The 18,547-nt window shown below is 43.9% G+C and overlaps 1 protein-coding gene across 1 annotated transcript in view; it reads left to right on the forward strand.

Annotated features, from left to right (window-relative positions):
- Ube2d1 (ubiquitin conjugating enzyme E2 D1) overlaps positions 1-15,090 on the forward strand; it is a 29,430-nt gene extending 14,340 nt beyond the window's left edge. The window contains exons 2-7 of the mRNA XM_041656373.1: positions 7,734-7,797; positions 7,885-7,916; positions 9,869-9,946; positions 10,927-11,032; positions 13,530-13,623; positions 14,216-15,090. Of these exons, the coding sequence (XP_041512307.1) occupies positions 7,734-7,797; positions 7,885-7,916; positions 9,869-9,946; positions 10,927-11,032; positions 13,530-13,623; positions 14,216-14,261 (420 nt within the window). The 3' untranslated portion in view covers positions 14,262-15,090. The remainder of the gene's footprint in view (positions 1-7,733; positions 7,798-7,884; positions 7,917-9,868; positions 9,947-10,926; positions 11,033-13,529; positions 13,624-14,215) is intronic.
- The last annotated feature ends 3,457 nt before the right edge of the window (positions 15,091-18,547 follow it).

Here is an 18,547-nt window from a genome sequence, read left to right on the forward strand (position 1 = left end):
CAAGTTTCTCACTGAACCTGTAGCTTGTTGGTTCAGCTAGAGTGACTAGCCAGTGAGCCTCAGGGGCCTTTGTCCTCCCTCCCCAGCACTGGGATTGGCAACAGCTGTTGCTGTGCCCAGGTCGATGGGAGTGCCAAGCATACAGCCCTTTCAGAGGCGGAGCCATCTTACCACTCCTCTCCCGCCAAACCAGTGTTAGTGTTGTATTTAAGGGAACTTTGCACCAGTTAAGGTATTCTACCTGAGTTCTGTAGTAAACCCCTCTCCTGTCCCAGAAAAATACCCTGAGCTTTGGGGAATCACGCTCCTAAGGTAACTCTTGAGATTTACGTCTTATTTAGGTTTTTTGGGAAGTTTGGCTCTAGCTGTCGTTCATACTTTTTTTTTTTTTTTTTTTTTTTTTTTTTGGTTTTTCGAGACAGGGTTTCTCTGTAGCTTTGGAGCCTGTCCTGGAACGAACTAGCTTTGTAGATCAGGCTGGTCTCGAACTCACAGAGATCCGCCTACCTCTGCCTCCGGAGTGCTGGGATTAAAGGCGTGTGCCACCACCGCCCGGCCTCCATTTATACTTCTAAGAGTCTGCAGGATCCCTTCCCTGGTCCTTCTAAACTGCATCCCCTGAAGACACGTTTTTTTTTAAACCAATGTGTAAGTTCTTCAACTCCATGCCTCAGTTTAATCATCATCAGACATACCTCCCTTGTGACCTGAGTCTGTCACCATTTAGTCATTAAAAACACGGATTCAGCGGGGTAGGACTGAGGCAAAAATGACAAAACTTGGATGATGTTTGCAAGAAAGGCTGTGTACGGAAAGACCCCTTGAACTTTTATAATTAGCCCCTGTGGTTAAGCCGAGCAGAGAATAGATTCTTTTAAGGTCTCCGTGCGCACCACAGACCACAGCCCGTCTGACCACTGCTGACCCCGAGCAGTCCCAGTGCTCAGGGTTCCATGTGCTTTGAGATGAGGTTAGCTCAGCACGAACCTGTACTCCACTGGGAAGAGCCACCCGGAGGCAGTGGCCCGAAAGTAGGTCAGCAGCATCCTGAATGAACAGGAGGGAATAGAGTTTTGAGGTTTCCTAAACAAGAAATAAAACCCGAAACATTCTAATGTTCCTTCTGGGCTTGGAGACTCTTCTAGACTACGTCTTATATACCGTGTATTAGAAATCCCTGTGAGGTAATACTCCGTGGTTGGTAGTCTCTTGGTATATTCATTTTCAGGCACCATGGTGTTCAATGACACATTATCACAAAGGGCACTCAAGGCTAGTGACTGTGCGGTCCTCAGGTCATCGCTAAACTTTTTGCTCTATGCAACCTACACACCTGTCAAGGGAGTCAGTGGTTTTTATTTGTTTGCCAAATCTATTCATTTCCCCATATCTTCAGAAATTTGACTGGAGCATGACTCAAATAATACCAAACATGTAAGTATCAAAAGCACCCTGCCCGCTGTCGTAGAGGAATGCAGGAACAGGAGGCATGAAGGTCTTGATTTCAAAACAAAAACATTCCATATTGGGAGGAGTGCACACACTCCCAGCGCTGGAGAGGTGGAGGCAGGAGGATGGCAAGTTTGAGACTTAACTCATTTAGCTAGTGAGACTCTCTCCTGAAATAGAAGTAGCAGAACACTAGAGCTTTGCATTGCCCAGAGCTCCATGTGTGTTTTCAATCATCTGTTTTATGTATGTGTGTAGTATATAATCTGGAGACTGTAACAGCAGAGACTAATAAATAGGTAACTCTCCTTGAGTGCTGTGGTACTTTTGCGTCTCATCCTTCGTTGTCAGCTTGTGGGATCTGTGCTGTTCTTTTCAATGGCTGTCAGGATTTCATAGTATGTGGTTTGTAAGCTATCCCATTATTGGCGGACCAGTGGGTTACGGTCAGTGTTTTGTACTTAGACAAGATGCTGTGTCAAACATCCTCGTGCATGTGTGTGTATGTGTCTATTTTCATGGTGATTTCTATAAAGGGCCAAGGACTAAAAATGTTTTTCCACTGTCATAGTCATTACCAAATTGCCCTCCCCAAAGCTGTCTTTGAACACACACCCCTCCCACACTGAGCTTCATACTCACTTCCCAGTTGAGCATAAATGGGGGTATTCTATTCTGCTAACAATGGTTTTGTTTGGGTCACGGTCTGGCGGGTGTTTGTCTCATCCATTGCGCATTTTGTTATCTCCACGAGTCACTGCTTTGCTTTGATGCCCACGTGTAGATGGCATCATGAGTCTAAAAAGAATGGTCTTAAGTACTGCAAGCTCTTTTCGTTCAACTTGACTATGCAGGGGTCTGCCTGGAGCCTGAGGGTTCCATGAAACCCCAGCAGAGACCACCTGTGGCGTGTCTGAGACTCAAGGTAGAAGTTACAATGTGATTGGCTCCTTTGAGAACCCTGAATTCTTGAGCAAACTTATGATTAGTGTCAAGTCTTAGAGAGCAAAGATTAGAATAAGTGGAGAGACAGCTTAACCCTAGCATGTCATCATTATTTCTTTTAAATTTATGTAGTTCATCATAATTATTCTGTGAGTGAAGGGTGTATGTGTGCCGTACGTGCATGCCAGGTTTGGAGGTCAGAGGAGAGCTTGCATGGGCCAGTTCTCTCCTACCATGCAGTTCCTAGGGCTTGAACTCGGGTCGTCAGGCTTGGCTTCCGGTGTCGACCTTGCTGGCCCTGGTAGCAGTAAATTAGTTTTTATTTTTATTTTTTTAACACCCCAACTTAAACCTTTTTTTCTTTCTTTTTTATTGTTTTATTGTTTTCATAGAGCTATACATTTTTCTCTGCTCCCCTCCCTTCCTCCCCCTCCTCTTCTACCCTCTCCTGTGACCCCACACTCCCAGTTTACTCCGGAGACCTTGTCTTTGTCTCCTTCCTATGGCGATCCATCCAAACATAGGTCTTTCATCATGCTCTTACGGTATCCGTGACAATTAATATTAGAGTACATGCGAAATTTTGTCGATATCAGATATTTTCTATTGACCTACTAAAGTAATCGTGAAAGTAAAAATACCAGATACACACCAATGACATATAATAAAATTAACGCCGATTACTCAGTGTCTAGCTCCGCAGGCTATGCAAGCAGATTGAAAAGAAACAAATAATTGTGATGCATTTTACTGTATAGATCGAAGTCAGGATTTTATTTTCATATTAATAAAAAAAAGTATGCCCCAGTTGATAAATGCAAGTAGAGCGAATTTGATGTATCTCTTTGATGCAAAGTTTAGATGAAACTCAGCTGTCAGTATACAAATACAACCCAGCAATATCATTGCCTCAATTAAGGGAGCTGCAGAAGGTCAAGGAAGTTCAGGTTATTATAATGGAACCCTCTGATTGGTGCTAAGTGATTAAATGATTTGTTTACAGTGATTGAGCAGTTGAGTAATTTAGGTGATTGAGCTTGATTTATTTCCCTAAATTAGTTTTACTACCAAGTGTATGATATGATAGAAGTAGATGTGTAATAATGCCAGTTAAAGAGGAGAAAGTGCCACTCAGATTGTAAGACAGTTTGGAAAGAGAGGATGGCTGAGTGACCCCTGACTTCTTGTGTCTCCTGAAACTACCGTGACTGCTGAGCTGATTTTGACAAGGGTGGATGTTGGGTGTGCTTGGATGCAGTTTTCATGGACGGAGTCTTCACAGCCTTGTGTTTTCACTTCCTTAGTTCATCTCAGGATTTCCTAAGCCTCCTCGCGTCTCTATTTTGCAAAATTTTTTTGTTTGTTTTTGGTTTTTCAAGACAGGATTTCTTTGTAGCTTTGGAGCCTGTCCTGGAACTAGCTTTCGTAGATCAGGCTGGCCTCGAACTCCCAGAGACCCGCCTGCCTCTGCCTCCGAGTGCTGGGATTAAACGCATGCACCACTACCGCCCGGCTTTCTATTTTGCATTTAAGATCTGTATTTTTGCAGGTGAGGGAGGCGCGTGTGTCTTGCAGCCTTCCTGTCTGTTGTACTTGCTGCCTGAACTGTGCTGCATGGCTGTGCTTGCACATTCCCTGACAGCCTAGCAGGGCGTAGTGCAGGCTGTTTAATGTTTCGTCAGTTCCCTCTCTTAAAGGGAGGGGGAGAGGGGAGCTTTCTGGAGACACTTTAAGAGTCTGCCCTTTGCAGAATTTACTTGTGAGGTTTGTTTCTTTATTCGTCTCATCCATCACCCTCCCTCTTCTAAAGAAGAAGTGGAATCAGGACATAAAAAATAATAATGAGAAAATATCTCTTCTAAATGTAATACTTGAAGACTTGAAGTTTGAGATTTGCTTGCTGTTTGAGATTTGAGTATGGCTCAAGGCTGTTGCAGCTAAAATATGGTTTTGAGTTGCCTTGTTAATAAACAAGATTAATTAGTGTGCATTTGTGTCTCTATCCAATTTATTGTGCACATTATCAGATTGCAAATTTCCATGCAGATCATTAATAGTTTTTAAGCCGGAGAGATTGCATTTTTCTGACTAACCAGTTAAAATGAACACAAGTACTATTTACATTAATGTTTAGAGGGAGGCATGTTGGCTCATGCCTTTAATCCAAGCATTTAAGAGGCAGAAGCAGACTGATCTCTAGGAGTTCAAAGCCAGTCTGGTCTACATAATGAGTTCCAGGCAAGGCAGGGCTGCATAGCAAGACGTTGTCAAAAAAAAAAAAAAAAAAAAAAAAACAGTCAGAAGGCAGTCCTTCTGTAACGGGACTGTAACTAGAAACAGCTCACTCACTCACATTATCTTTTGGTACCCGAGAATTGACAAGCTATCTCAACATTAATTGGGATGTTTGCTATGGGCTAGAGAGACCCTGCTGCACACTTGACCTGTATCATGTCCCGTGGTTGTCATGGAAACTGAAGATGAAACAGTAATGTCACACTGTATTTTAACGACTTCCCATGGTCGCCAGGTCCCGGGCTGAAATGTCAAAGCCTTGTTTTTAAACGGGGGTGGGGTGGGGCAAAGCAGAAGACTGGAGTCTCCCATTGCTTAACAGTAGGTGAAGCAACAGAGGAACCGAATGAGTTAGTTCTTTCTTGTTTACAAGGAGGAAAAAAAAAACAGAAATGAAAGTAGCAAAAGGCGCTGACGGGACATGCACTTTAAAGGAGGCCTCTGGCTTGCACTGGGCTCCTAGCCACGCATCAGGTCACATCTTTTTCCTCATCTTTATTAGCACGCCAAATGGAAGCCATCATGGCTGTTTTGCCACTGTCGTGAGCTGACGTCTTTCAGGTTCTAGTATTTCTGAAGTGTAGGCAAAGTGTCTTTCAGATGATCCCCGGTGGGATTTTGGAGTAGAAAAAATTGTTTGTGTATCTTTCCACAGAGATGTTGAATCAGATTCATTCATAGCCTCCACATGGCTGCTCTCCTCACCACCTTGTCTTCTAGAGGTCCCTACCTCAGTAAACACATCTTTCTTTGCACATCTGTAAAGCTAAGAAGTAAGGAGTCAGGCTCCCCGGGTTTGCAGATGGCACAGTATCTTGCTTTCCATGTGTAGAACAGGGGAATCTGTCGACACCCGCCTCTGAGGATGGTCCAGATGACAGAGACCGTAGAACCCTCTGCTGCCCCAATGTCATTACATTGCACAGCATGTTTGGTGGCTTCTCCTTCCTTTGTTCTTATAGACCTGAGGTGGGGAAGCCCTTAGAGTGTCCCAGGCCAGTGCCTTGTGTCTCCCTGCTGCTCCTCCAAGTTTAGTGCCCACCCTCTGCCCCATCTTGCCTTCAGTAATTCGTCTTGCAGTTTGCTCTTCTGCCTCATCATCCCTTGACATTGCAGCACCCTTTAAATCAGGGTTTTATTATTATTATTATTATTTATTATGTATACAATATTCTGTCTGCGTGTATGCCTGCAGGCCAGAAGAGGGCACCAGACCTCATTACAGATGGTTGTGAGCCACCATGTGGTTGCTGGGAATTGAACTCAGGACCTTTGGAAGAGCAGTCAGTGCTCTTAACCACTGAGCCATCTCTCCAGCCCTAAATCAGGGTTTTTATCATAGTCTGACCAGACCCTTCTTCCCCATCCCCCAACTCTGACCATATCCTCAACCCTCCCTAACCACCCAACTTCCATGTTCCCTCTTTCTCTTTAAAAAAACAAAACAAAACCAATAAATAAATAAATAAATGCCGCTCAAAAATATGTAGTCTACTACTTCTTAAAAACTATCTCCGTGCACTTTGTGTGGCACTGTACCCTTGGTGGGGTGTGTCTTCTGGTCCTGTATGGCTTCCACAGGCCTTCCCAGGTTCATGGCATCTGGCTCGACCCACTCAGTGCCAGCTCTTGCTGCTTCACTGACACAGGGATAGACTGTCTTTGATCTTCCAAGCTAAAGTGGGTTCTTCAGGGATAATCTTTTCCTTTGTGGAGTGATAAGGATGGAGCCCAGGCCGTTCACATGCTAGGCAGTTACTCCGCTCCTGAGCTACTTCCCCAGCCTGTATGGTTTTTGATACTGCTTTTCTCTTTAAGATTCATCTTTAATTACGTGTGTGCACGCGCGCGCGAACTTACTGTGGGTGCCTGTGGAGGCCAGAAGAGGGCATTGGACTCCCTGGAGCTGGAGTTAGAGATGCTTGTGGGCTGTGGTGTAAGTGCTGGGGATTGAACTCAGATCCCCTGCGAGAGTAGAGCCTGCTCTCGGCTGCTGAGCCATCCCTCCAGTGCACAGTATTTAATACTGAGGTCATACCTCACTCATTTGGGGAAGGTCAGTTCTTTCCCAACCAAGGCTAGGAAGATTAAGTGACTTATTCAAGGCAGTAGATGCACTTATATTTGGGATTCTGGGCCAAGGCTGACCAGCCTGAAAGCTGTGTCTGCCATTGGCCTTCCCTCCGAAACCTCAAGGATAGAGACGGGCCCATGAATCATCAGCGCTGTAGGTTTCAGAACATGGCCTGACTGCCTTCCTACTCTGTACTCGTATGTTGTGTGTGTACATGTGTGTTTGCGAGTTCGAATACACAGGCGCATGTGGGCGTGTAGAGGCCAGACGTTGATTGGTGTCAGGCGTCTTCCTCACGTGGTTTTTCCTGTTACTCCTGAGACAAGGTCTCTCACTGAACCTGGAGTCAGCCAGGCTGACTGGCCAGCCAGCCCCAAGGATACTCCAGTCTCTTTCACCAGTGCGGGGATTACAGGCTTGCCTCGTGCACTTGACTTTGTACGTGCGTGCTGGGAACTGAACTCAGGTCCTCGTACTTATGCAGGGAGCACTTTCTGGACAGATTCTACACACAGATCCTTGGATGCTTCAGGTCATTCCTTAAGTATCCATTTTTCCCAAGTCCTCACGCCCGCTCATTAGATTGTAACTTACTAGAAGTCAGACCTTGTTTTTAAGGGGCTGGTAATAAAACCTGGGGATCTCATGCATGAGTTACAGTGCCAACCAGGACCTGCTGGCTTTTTTGGTACCATCTGCGTAGCAATGACATATACGATCTTGTGTAAGGAGATGCGAATGAACTGCTTTCATGTTAGGAATCTTAAAGGAAAACACTGTCTTATTCTGCTGAAATCTCTCCAGAGGCTGGAGCTATCTCATCAAGGATCTCGGTGGCAGAGTCCATTGTGACTAGAATTAAGCTAAAATAATTTCACGTGATGTCCCTAGCTTGTGTCTTTCTGGGTCCACAGTGCTTGTTCCCTCAGAAAGGGAAGGACTAACTGCAAGTATTTCTTCTTTCCTTCAGGAATTAAGTGATTTACAGCGCGACCCACCTGCTCACTGCTCCGCGGGACCTGTGGGAGATGACCGTAAGTTTACTCTGTTGCTAGGGGTTGCTACTGTTGAAAGGGTGGCTTCGAGTAGCTCTAAGTGACCTCCATCCCTCTGTGTTTCAGTGTTCCACTGGCAAGCAACCATCATGGGGCCCGTAAGTACAACTCACACGCGTGGACTAACCCCCGCGGCCGCTCTTCACTCTTGCCCTTTGACCTGTGAGCAGATGTTTGTGATTCAGGTTGCCTATTCTTGTCCGCTGAATCACTCACGGAGCAAAACATGACCGAGGGGGTGGCAGCGATTTCTCTAAAGCACCACTGGCAAACACCTGCTGGGTCACAGCGATATTTCCCTGTGCTCATACCTACCTGATATATAGCAAGGTCACGCTCTCTGTGCAGGCCGTCTGTGTTGGCCCTTGTTAATCTTCTCATACAGAGTCCGCTGTGTTTAAAGGGAGCAGAGCATTCCTCGTCCATCCACAGTGTTCATAGGTTTGCAATAAGTCTGACCCAGGAATGGACTTGCTACACCCTGCAAGTGGCCGTCTGCAGTAGGTCTCATCGTGGCTCTTGACTGCAGAAGGGGAAGGAGCCCTGCTGTGGGTGGCCTTTGTCACCTTTGGAGTTTGCTGCACTGCCTTAAAATGACCCCTCTTTGTCATCCATGTTTCTTCCTCCACCTGAGAATGCTTGAGACAGGCTTTGCTTTCAATGAACAGAATGCTAATTGTGAAAGAGCAGGCGCTGTGCTCCCGTCTGCTCTCTGGGTGAGAACACGCTAGCAATATCTTTCCTGAATGCTATACATACTTCCCCTGGGGCACTTTATCTACTCGGTCGTGGAGTTTTAAATCTTTTGCCCTCAGATCCAAAGACTGGGAGGGAAAAAAAAAAAAAAGCTGAATTTCAAAGAAAAGCCTTGGAGGAATTACCCTGAATGACTAAATTATCCTATTAAGTTGTTATGTTAGAGGGAGAAAATGCAACATATTTACCTAACAGCTTTCAATAAGAAGCTGGTTCCTTCTCTTTGCTGTTCGTTATCTGCTTCGAACCTCCCTAGTCCCGTCTTCTAAAGGTGTGCCTCGCCGTCAGAGCTGGGGCCGCCACGGTATTTCCCAGGTGAACCGTGTGTCGTGGGCAACTGTGAGGTTGTTTTGCATGCCTGTCCTGCTTCAGTAGCACCAACCCACTCCACCACCCGCTGTCACATCACTTCACTGTCCACGCTGGCCACGCTTAGCCTCGTAATGTTTTTTACAGTTACTACGCTAGAGCTCAGCCACATAGTAAGAATAATTATATAATGCGAATGTGTTCATCTTTTTGCAGAACTTTAAGCAGGAAAAGGATGAAAGTTACCTTTATTACCCATGATTCATTCCAGTAAATATGAAGGAATTAAAATAGAATTTAGGGTATATTTTGGTTTTTTCTCCTTTAATATTTCGTGTGTGTGTATGCTATTATGTGTGTGTGTGCTATTGCCACTTAGGAGGTAACCAAGTTTGAATTCCTCTGGTAAAGTTGTTGCTTAATTCTATATTTCATGAATACTGAATTCATCCAGCTAGGTTTTGGAGTTTTGTCTTCTACAATATAAAGTACTGGCAAATGAATATTGGGGGTAAACTGTGTGATGGTGCCACTTAACCCTCTTACTCACCCCCTTTCGGTTGCACCTAAGTGGGCATTAGAACTTAAAGTTTGGAAATGAGAGAAGAGAAGGTAAACATTAGTCGTGGCCTTTATAAATACTGGTGACTGCTTTAGATGATTATCTTTCCTCGCAGCAGCCCTCGCGTCTACACTGGTCCCCGTAAGTGATCTGTTTGGTTAAATCATACTGCTGTGCGTGTCTGCTCCCCTTTAAATTCTGTGGGCGCCTTGGAAAACCTCATTCCTGGCAAGGAGCCTGCTCTCCAGGTAAATCACTCTAACGTCTGCTGCTAGGATCATGTTTCTTTTTACAAGCTGATATTTGACGGCGTTGTGTAGAAGCTGTGGCCATCTCTTTCACGCTGTTCACACCCGGGGGAGTCGTTCGGGCTTGTGTACGTGTTGTGGCCGGACACTGATGCGCCCTGTTGTGTAATTTCAGCCTGACAGTGCATATCAAGGTGGAGTCTTCTTCCTCACTGTCCACTTCCCGACAGACTATCCCTTTAAACCACCAAAGGTATTTATTTCTGTGACTGACGTGTCCCGTAGCAGGGGTTTCCACTGTTTGTCTAGAGATGGTCTCGTGATGTCACAGACTCGGGGCAGGTTAGCAAGGGCAAGCTCCTTGGTACAACCTCCAGATCGGAAACACAAAATACTCTTTCTTAGTCAAGTAATTGCCTTTGCCTGTTAAACGAAAGGTGGCATTGGCTGCCAGTTAGGCTCATGGGCTTCTCCTCCTTGAGATATGTGTAGTCTGGAATGTTTTCGTAGTCAAGAATCAGGCTTTTCTATCCTTAACGTTATCTTTCCAAAGAGGACCCTGCTTTCCTTTTTGAAGAATTCACCAATACATATTGAGCCTCCACCACATCCCTCACTATGGGAACCACGAAGGATGCACACTGAATGGCAGAAGGGGATGGAAACGCCTTCTCTGAGGCTTAGAGCCCAAGGAAGGGGCAGTGAGGGGCGCACGAGGGAGGGAAAATGAACACAAGCTGCTAGGGAAGTAATTGTAGCAATTTTAAAATACCTAGTTTACACGGATGACATCACATGACAGTGGCTCTTGTCGAGATTCAGATTCGCAGTGGGTTTTACAGGACAGGTGACCAGCTGGGGGCATCTCACTTCTGCTCTGATGGACTCCGTGGCCTGTTTATAGCTCCAGGTGGCCCGCTGGGCGTTACTGACGGGCGGGTTAAGAGGAGTAGTTGGCGGTGTGATGAAAGCCAGAGCACTAGGTCCAGGTGCCACTCAGCCAGTCACACCAGCTATTGCAGACATCCTCGTTACACCCCAGACACCTCCCCACAGCTGGAAGAGAAGCAGAGCTTAGCCTGAGGCTCCTTCAAGTCCCCAGTAGCTGAGCTGCATGTCGATGTTTCTGTTCCAAAGCTGGGTACCGTTGAGTGCATCTTACCCTTGAGCGGATCCGTCCTGCTTGTTCACAGTTTGTGACGGTCAACACTTTTTGCTCTGTTTTATTTGTAGATTGCTTTCACGACAAAAATCTACCACCCAAATATAAACAGCAATGGAAGTATTTGTCTTGACATCCTGCGGTCCCAGTGGTCGCCAGCTTTGACTGTATCTAAAGGTAATTTTATTTAACAGATTTAAAATAGGCATGGGGAGGATTGTACAATGTCTAAGGATCAGAATTTAAACAAAAGCCAATAATCAGACAAAAACAATGCTTCAACCCTCTGTGCTTACTCCTCTTTTGATTTTGCTTCCTCTGTTAACTTTTTGGTCACTCTGGCTTTTAGTAAGCTTTGGTTGGGGTTGGGAGAAATGAATGGATGGGTAAATAGAAACGAAATCAGAGATTCAAATTATTGGAACTAAGGGCTGGAGAGAAGGCTCAGAGACTAAAAGTGCATACTGCTCTTGTATTAGAGCTGACATAGGTTTCAGGCACCTGAGTTGGGCAGCTCACAACCACCTGTTACACCAGCTCCAGGGGACCCAACACCCTCTTCTGGCCTCCAAGGGCAACTGCGCTCACATGCACATGCATATATATCCACACGGATGGACACACACATACACATAACTAAAATTAGAAAAATCTAAATTTAAACATTACTAGAGTTGGAAATTTTATGATAAGCCTATGGATGTCTGTCCTTCTGTCTTTACAAAAGAAGTAAGAGTCATGCAAGTAAGAGGAGTTTGCTTGTCTGACGGGGCCGGAGGGCATGTTTTGGGACTTATCCCATTCATTAAAGTGTATTGACAGTAAAAAGAACAACTTGAGGACTGGCTGATAAAATAAGCAGCTAAAGAGGAAAGGTCTGCTTCATGCTGCAGAGCCATGTTGTGAAGGTAGCTTACCTGCCTAGCTTGAGGAATCTGCAGCATCACCATGATTGGCAGCTGCCCCATGCTGGTGCTCATCTTTCACAGGCAGCATCACCTTGTTCTTTGCTGAGCCATCAGCTGTGCTCGCGGATCCCTAGAAACCATTTTGGTTCCACTCATTGGCCAACAGTGCATACGGTGCCAGTAGTCCTTGCCTAGTGTCTCTAATAGAATAGAACCTGGCAGTTGGAAACAAAACTGTTTGGGTTACACACATCTGCCCCTGCTCTAGCGACCACATTTTCCTTTTTTTTTTTTTTTTCTTCTTAATAATTTCGAGTCAGGTGTTTCCTTGCAGGTTTCATGAGGCACTGAACTCCTGATTCTTCTGTCTCTATGTTCTGGGTGCTGAGGTGACAGGCATGAGCCTTCATTGGATGTTAGGGATGGGGCCCAGGGCCCTGTGCATGCTAGCAAGGACTCTATCAATGGAGTTATATCTCAGCGCCATAGGTTGTTCTTAAATGGGATAGTCTTACCAGAGGCAGGGGCCACAGCCATAATTGTTTCAAGTTTTAGGTAAAGCCAAAGAACCTCCCGGTCGATTATTTATAACTGATCATTTTCCTGACCTAAAATGGTCATGCAGCATCCTTTTGTAACATTTCAGCAGTGGGCTGGGCGATGGTGGTGCACGCCTTTAATCCCAGCACTTGGGAAGCAGAGGCAGGCAGATTTCAGTGAGTTCAAAGCCAGCCTGCTCTACAAAGGAGTTCCAGGACCTCTAGGATAGCTGGCATGTGCTTCTCTGCCTGGTGGGGGGTTTTTTTGGTCTTTTTTTGTTTTGTTTTGTTTTGTTTTAGTGTAGCTGTTTACATTAGAAGTTTTGACATGGTAGCTTCTGTGTTTCTTTTATAATATACAAGTTAAATAGTTCATGTTGTTTGTTAAATATGAGGTTTAAGGAATGGGAGATTTGGGGCTGGAGAGATGGCTCAGAGGTTAAGAGCACTGACTGCTCTTCCAGAGGTCCTGAGTTCAATTCCCAGCAACCACAGGATGGCTCACAACCATCTGTAATGAGATCTGGCTCCCTCTTCTGGTGTGTGGGAAGCAAAATGTTTTACACATAATAAATAAATAAAATTTAAAAAAGAAAAGGAATGGGAGATTTGTTGGGAAAAGACCTTACATTTCATGGAGACACACACACACAAGTTTTTGACTTGAAAGATTGCTGACAGCTACTTTTGGATGACACACATTGTTTTAAGTAAACAGATAACTTAGAATGTCAAAAATAATTAGTTCATTACTTTAAAAAGTAATATATTTACCTACCAACTGAAGTTAATATAAAAAAAATATATAAAAGGTGTCTCAGAAGTTAAAGGCACTGACTGCTCTTCCAGAGGTCCTGAGTTCAATTCCCAGCAACCACGTGGTGGCTCACAACAACCTGGTGCCTTCTTCTGGCCTGCAGGCATACATGCAGGCAGAACACTAAAAATGTAACTCCCATGTGGCTTTTATCATTTTACAATGCTGGTTTTCTTTCTTTCTCTCTCTCTCTCTCTCTCTCTCTCTTTCTCTTTCTTTCTTTTCCTGCTAGGGCTTCAGGTTTGCTTGGCAAGCCACCTGCCCTGAGCTGCTCTCTTGCCTCTGCATGGCCCTTTCCTCTTTCGTTTTCTTTATTTTCAGTGCAGTGAGTTCCGTGTGGGTAAGTTTTCTAAAGCAGCAAGGGCATCGCCTAATGGAATGCTTGTTGGTTCTTTTTTTTCCCAATGTAGTATTGTTGTCCATATGCTCGCTGCTCTGTGATCCTAATCCAGATGATCCCTTAGTGCCAGATATTGCACAGATCTATAAATCAGACAAAGAAAAGTAAGTGTTTCCTGTCGTACACTTCCTGTTGGGTGCATCTCAATATAGTTTGCCGCCCATGGCTCTGTGTAAGGTCCCTCGCCCCCCCTTACCCCCCGTAGACTTTTTTTTTTTAACTGTCTTTAAAACAAAAACAGAAGCCTCTCCCTGGGTCGGTGTTAGGTGTTCTCTGTCTGTGCTGTGCGCTCATCATTTCGAGCTGGTAAATTAGACAAGGAAGGATTTAATCACTGGGAAGCCCTGGGCATTGTTTGGCTATCTTTCCCTAGGAAGAGTTGTTTCTCTGCCCACCCACTCTGACCTTCTCCTTCCAGTGGCTTAATCCTCCCGGTGCATGATAACCCTGCCTCCGGGGTAGCTTCTATAGATTTCTATTTGAAGTTGGTTTTCTGTCTCTTGTTTGTTTTGTTTTGAGTAATCTAGGAATTTACAGGTCCTTGGTTTATGCTTTTGTGTTGGCATGCTTGTGTTGACTAAACCCTGTGAGAGCATGGGAGTCGTGTGAGGAGGCAGAGGACCAGATTCTGAACAGAGCGAGGCTCCTGCGGGTTAAACGTGTGTGTTTTTACTCTCTCTTTTTGTATGCCTACAGATACAACAGGCACGCAAGAGAATGGACTCAGAAATATGCAATGTAATGTTTTCAAACACTTTCACTTATACCAGAGTACTGTAAAATCTATGTCTTTTTCAACATGAGTAGTAAATCGAGCGCTGTTGGCTGTCTCCTTTGTTCCATGAACCCTTTGGTTTCTGCTCATTTTAAATGTGTTTCTGAAGCAAGACAGAACAAACCTCCAAAACTACCCTTGAAACTGTGCTGAGAGCATTCAGCATCTTGTGCTCGTTGAGGAGGACATTTATTTTGGTTTCTGAGACACTTGGACACCTGCATCTTCGAAGCAAGATCTGCGACATCACTGAGAAACAACCAGATGATTTTTTTTTTTTTGCTGAAAGGAGATGTTTTTACATGAGAAACACTGTATGTATTGTCCAAGATGTCATCACTTTTATAAATCTGAATTCAGATTTCATTCTTTGTTAGCTCACTTTATAATTTGTATTTTTTTACTGTATAGACTAAATATATTCTATGTCAACTCATGACTTTTTTCCCTGTGAACAGTATTGAAGCCCCCAACAACTGATGATGAATTAATTGTGCCCCCCTGTCTTAGGATATTCTGTGGGTTGAATGCATATTTCTTAAGCCGGAACTGATCTTCACACTGTTTTTCCCAGTATACCGATTAGAATGGAGAGACCCTTGTTTTGGTTTTACTGTACTTGACTTAACTTTATTGCAATGTGAATTAATTGCACTGCTAAGTAGGAAGGTGTGTCACTTTTTTTTTTGGTTGCTCTTCACATTTGAATTTTTTTCTGTATAGGCAATATTATATTGACACCTTTTACAGATCTTACTGTAGCTTTTTCCATATAAATAAAATGCTTTTTCTACTATCTGTCTTGATTACTTAATACAAAAACCAAAACTGCTTGATCTGTCCTTAAGGATCAAAACTCTAGACTTTTTCATGAAGACTATTTCCAATGTGGAAAATTAAATCTTTTTTTTGTATTTAAAAGAAACTTGGGAGTGAGTTCTGTGGTACACATGAAGAAAAGAGAACACCTTGTAGGAGTCAGTTCTCTTCTTCCATCATGGGGTTCTTTAAAATCCAGCTCAGGTCACTTTGGTCACCTCTAACCCTTGACCACCCCGCCTACTATCTTGGCATTTCTAATAACCACTTTATTCCAGTAAGTTAGTACCTCTTTATCAGCTTGTTGGCTATGAGGTCATTTACTTGGTCCGTTGTTGTAGATGAGAATTTAGAAGCGGGGGTTTTATCCACATCCAAGATGAATTACTTATAAATGTCCCAAAGGACTGTGGGTTTGTATCCCCTACCCTAAAGAATGGTCTTGATAACTCTGAGGAATGTCCAGGTTGACTTGTGAGAAAGACTCTCAATATTACTGCCATGACATCACTCAATGTTTTAAAGTCTGGAATCTCTAAAATAGAATTTTAATGCCATCACAATTTGAAAAGTATGTGTAAATGGTTAAGAATCTGATGGAACTACTTGGTAGCAAAAAAAAAAATCAACTCCATTGATTATTTTGTCATGATTTGTTATTATTGGAGCACAGGCTAGCCTCTTAGGAAATACATCTTTATGAATGATTGTAAAAATAATTAAATAAAATGTGAAATGGATGTGTAAGAAAATACTGGGTCTGAGAAATAGAGATATTAATGTCTTGAAGTAACCATCTCATGAACAAAACCCATGTTACTGTCCATTCTATGTGAACTACATGTCTCTTGAGGTTAGGTGCTCTCATATTTAGATAATATTTAGTGTGTTGTGAAAGTAAGAGATTTTGTTTCTTGAGTATCTTAAAGTATCACTTGAAAAAATTCCTTTGTGCTGACGATGGTGGTACATACCTTTAATCTCAGCATTCAGGAGGCAGAGACAGGAGGATCTCTGAGTGTGAGGCCAACTGGTCTACCTAGCAAGTTCTAGGCCAACCAGGGCTATAGTGTCAGAGATCATATCTCAAAAAAAAAAAACTAATAAAATTTTTTTCCATTTGTATGGCATTTACTTTTAGAAGTGTCTTTGTGTTTTCTTTTTAAAAGTGGTGTGTGTGTGTGTGTGTGTGTGTGTGTGTGTTGGCGGAGGCTGCTCGTTCATTCCCAGCTGCCAAGACTCGAAATAAACACTCAGAAACTGTATTAATTAAATCACTACTTGGCCTATTAGCTAGCTCTAGCTTCTTATTGGCTAGCTCTTACATCTTAAATTAACCCATTTCTATTAGTCTGTGTATCGCCACATGGCAATGGCTTACCAGGTAAAGTTCTATCCAGCATCAGGCATCTATCTGGCATCTGTCTCTGGCTACAAAAGCCTGGATGTTTGGGTTTTCCCCCGGGGCCCCTCGAACCAACAACTCAATGAGATGTCTAAGGCTGCGGTTCTTACTGGGAGCTAACTGTGCTGGCATTCTGTGCCCTTCAAAAGCCTAGTTCCCAAGAAGGAAGCAGGTGTTAGCCATAAATCACATTTATTGTGTTTACTTAAAAACTGCGGGTGGGTTAGCGTAGCGGGCACCAGCTTATCCCTTTGGGAAAGTTATCTGGCCAACAGAGCTTCCCAATAGCAGGCTTGTAGAACTCCTATAAGACTCCTTTCCCCTTGAATCACTTGGTACCCTGTTGAAAACCCACCAAGGTGTCCCTCTGGATTCTCGATTCTATTCCTCCAAACTCCCGTAGCTTTGACTTTTTAAATGAAGTATGGGCCTTCCCACTTCATTCTTTTTGTTACTGACTTGCCAGCTCCATGGTAATTCCCCAAGCCCTTTAGAATCAGCTTTTTTTGTCTTTGTGTGTGCACCCAGGTATATGCAGATATGCAGATTCCTACAGGTGGAGGCTGGCGGTCAATCTCAGATTGCTTCCTCAATTCTCTGACCTATTCATTTGTCATGTGGGTGTGTGCTGTGTTGTAGAAAGCCCTGAAGCCAATTATATCTAACGTTTTAAAAACTTGGTGGAGGGCTGGCTCAGCCGTTAAGAACACTGACTGTTCTAGAGGTCCTGAGTTCAATTCCCAGCAACCACATGGTGGCTCACAACCATCTTTAATGAGATCTGGTGCCCTCTTCTGGGGTGCAGGTATGCACACAGGCAGAACACTGTATACATAATAAAGAAATAAATCTTTAAAAAACACTTGATGGAGAAGATTAATCTGCCAGATGTGAATGGCTCACTGAAATCAGTATGTGTGTGATCTGCAAGAGGTGTGACAAAAACAATCGTTTAGGGATGTTGACTCAGAGCGAGCCGTTTGAATGGGCTACAGCCTTTTAACCTTGAATTCAGCGACAGCTTCTGTGTGTGCAGGGGGCCAGTGCGTTCCTGGCGGCACGTCTGCCTTTGCTGCGTGAGCCAGCACAATCTCAGCTCTGACTCTCAGCCTTCTTCCTGTGTGATGGCGACAGCTTCCTCCCTGGTCGCTTCTGCTTTTCCCACTCCCTTTTCTCGAAATGCTCCCGTCAGAGGTTGCCTAAAACCCAGCTTAGCTGTGCCAGTCATCTGTGGCAATCGTTCTGCCGTCTCTGCTGACAGACGTCCTGCGTCCTGTGCTACGCTCAGTTCTCCCCAAGCTAACCGCACCCGACCTCTTCGCGGTCGCTTCAGTCACTCCTTGGCGTATTTGTTCTCTTCAGAGCACCGAGACCTCACACACACTCGTGACTTGCAGCTTCCCGTTTCTAGGGAGCACCCCACATTTTCTGCACTTGACAACAGCGGTTCCAGTGTCACCTACTTCCCAAAGCCGTTCCCCTGCTCTCCTAGGCAAACAGAAACAGATGGGTCAGGCCTTAGTCATCTTGGTATTTTTAGAACTTATCACCGTGTGTAACATAGGACAGGCCTGTCTGAGAAACTGAAAACATTTTTAATTATTACAGAAGTATGTATATATTTTTAATATTGCATTTTAGGAAAACGTTGATGTAACAGAAATATATGTAGTAAAAATGAAAATTTCCCACTTTCTCCTGCAGTATCTAGATAGAATCACCACTACCTTAAGTTTTTAATATTTTGCACTTTTTAAAAGTTTCCTAAAGTTACCTTTGAGATTATAATTATCTCTTTCCCCTCTTCCTTTCTCCCATAACACTCTCCATATACCCCTCCTTGCTCTTTCAAAATCATAGCCTATTCTTCATTAATGGTTGTTACATACATATAAGCATGCATATATAATATATATATATACCTGCTCAGTTAGCATAATGTTACTTGTATCTGTACTCTTTTTTTTTTTTACATAGGTATCCATGAATGTGTTTTGTTTCTTTTTTTAAGATAAGAGTTTCTCTGTGT

This window comes from Microtus oregoni, unplaced genomic scaffold (assembly GCF_018167655.1).
Source record: "Microtus oregoni isolate MIOR12 unplaced genomic scaffold, Mior012 000007F_ref0000211, whole genome shotgun sequence".
Taxonomy (NCBI): Eukaryota; Metazoa; Chordata; class Mammalia; order Rodentia; family Cricetidae; genus Microtus; species Microtus oregoni.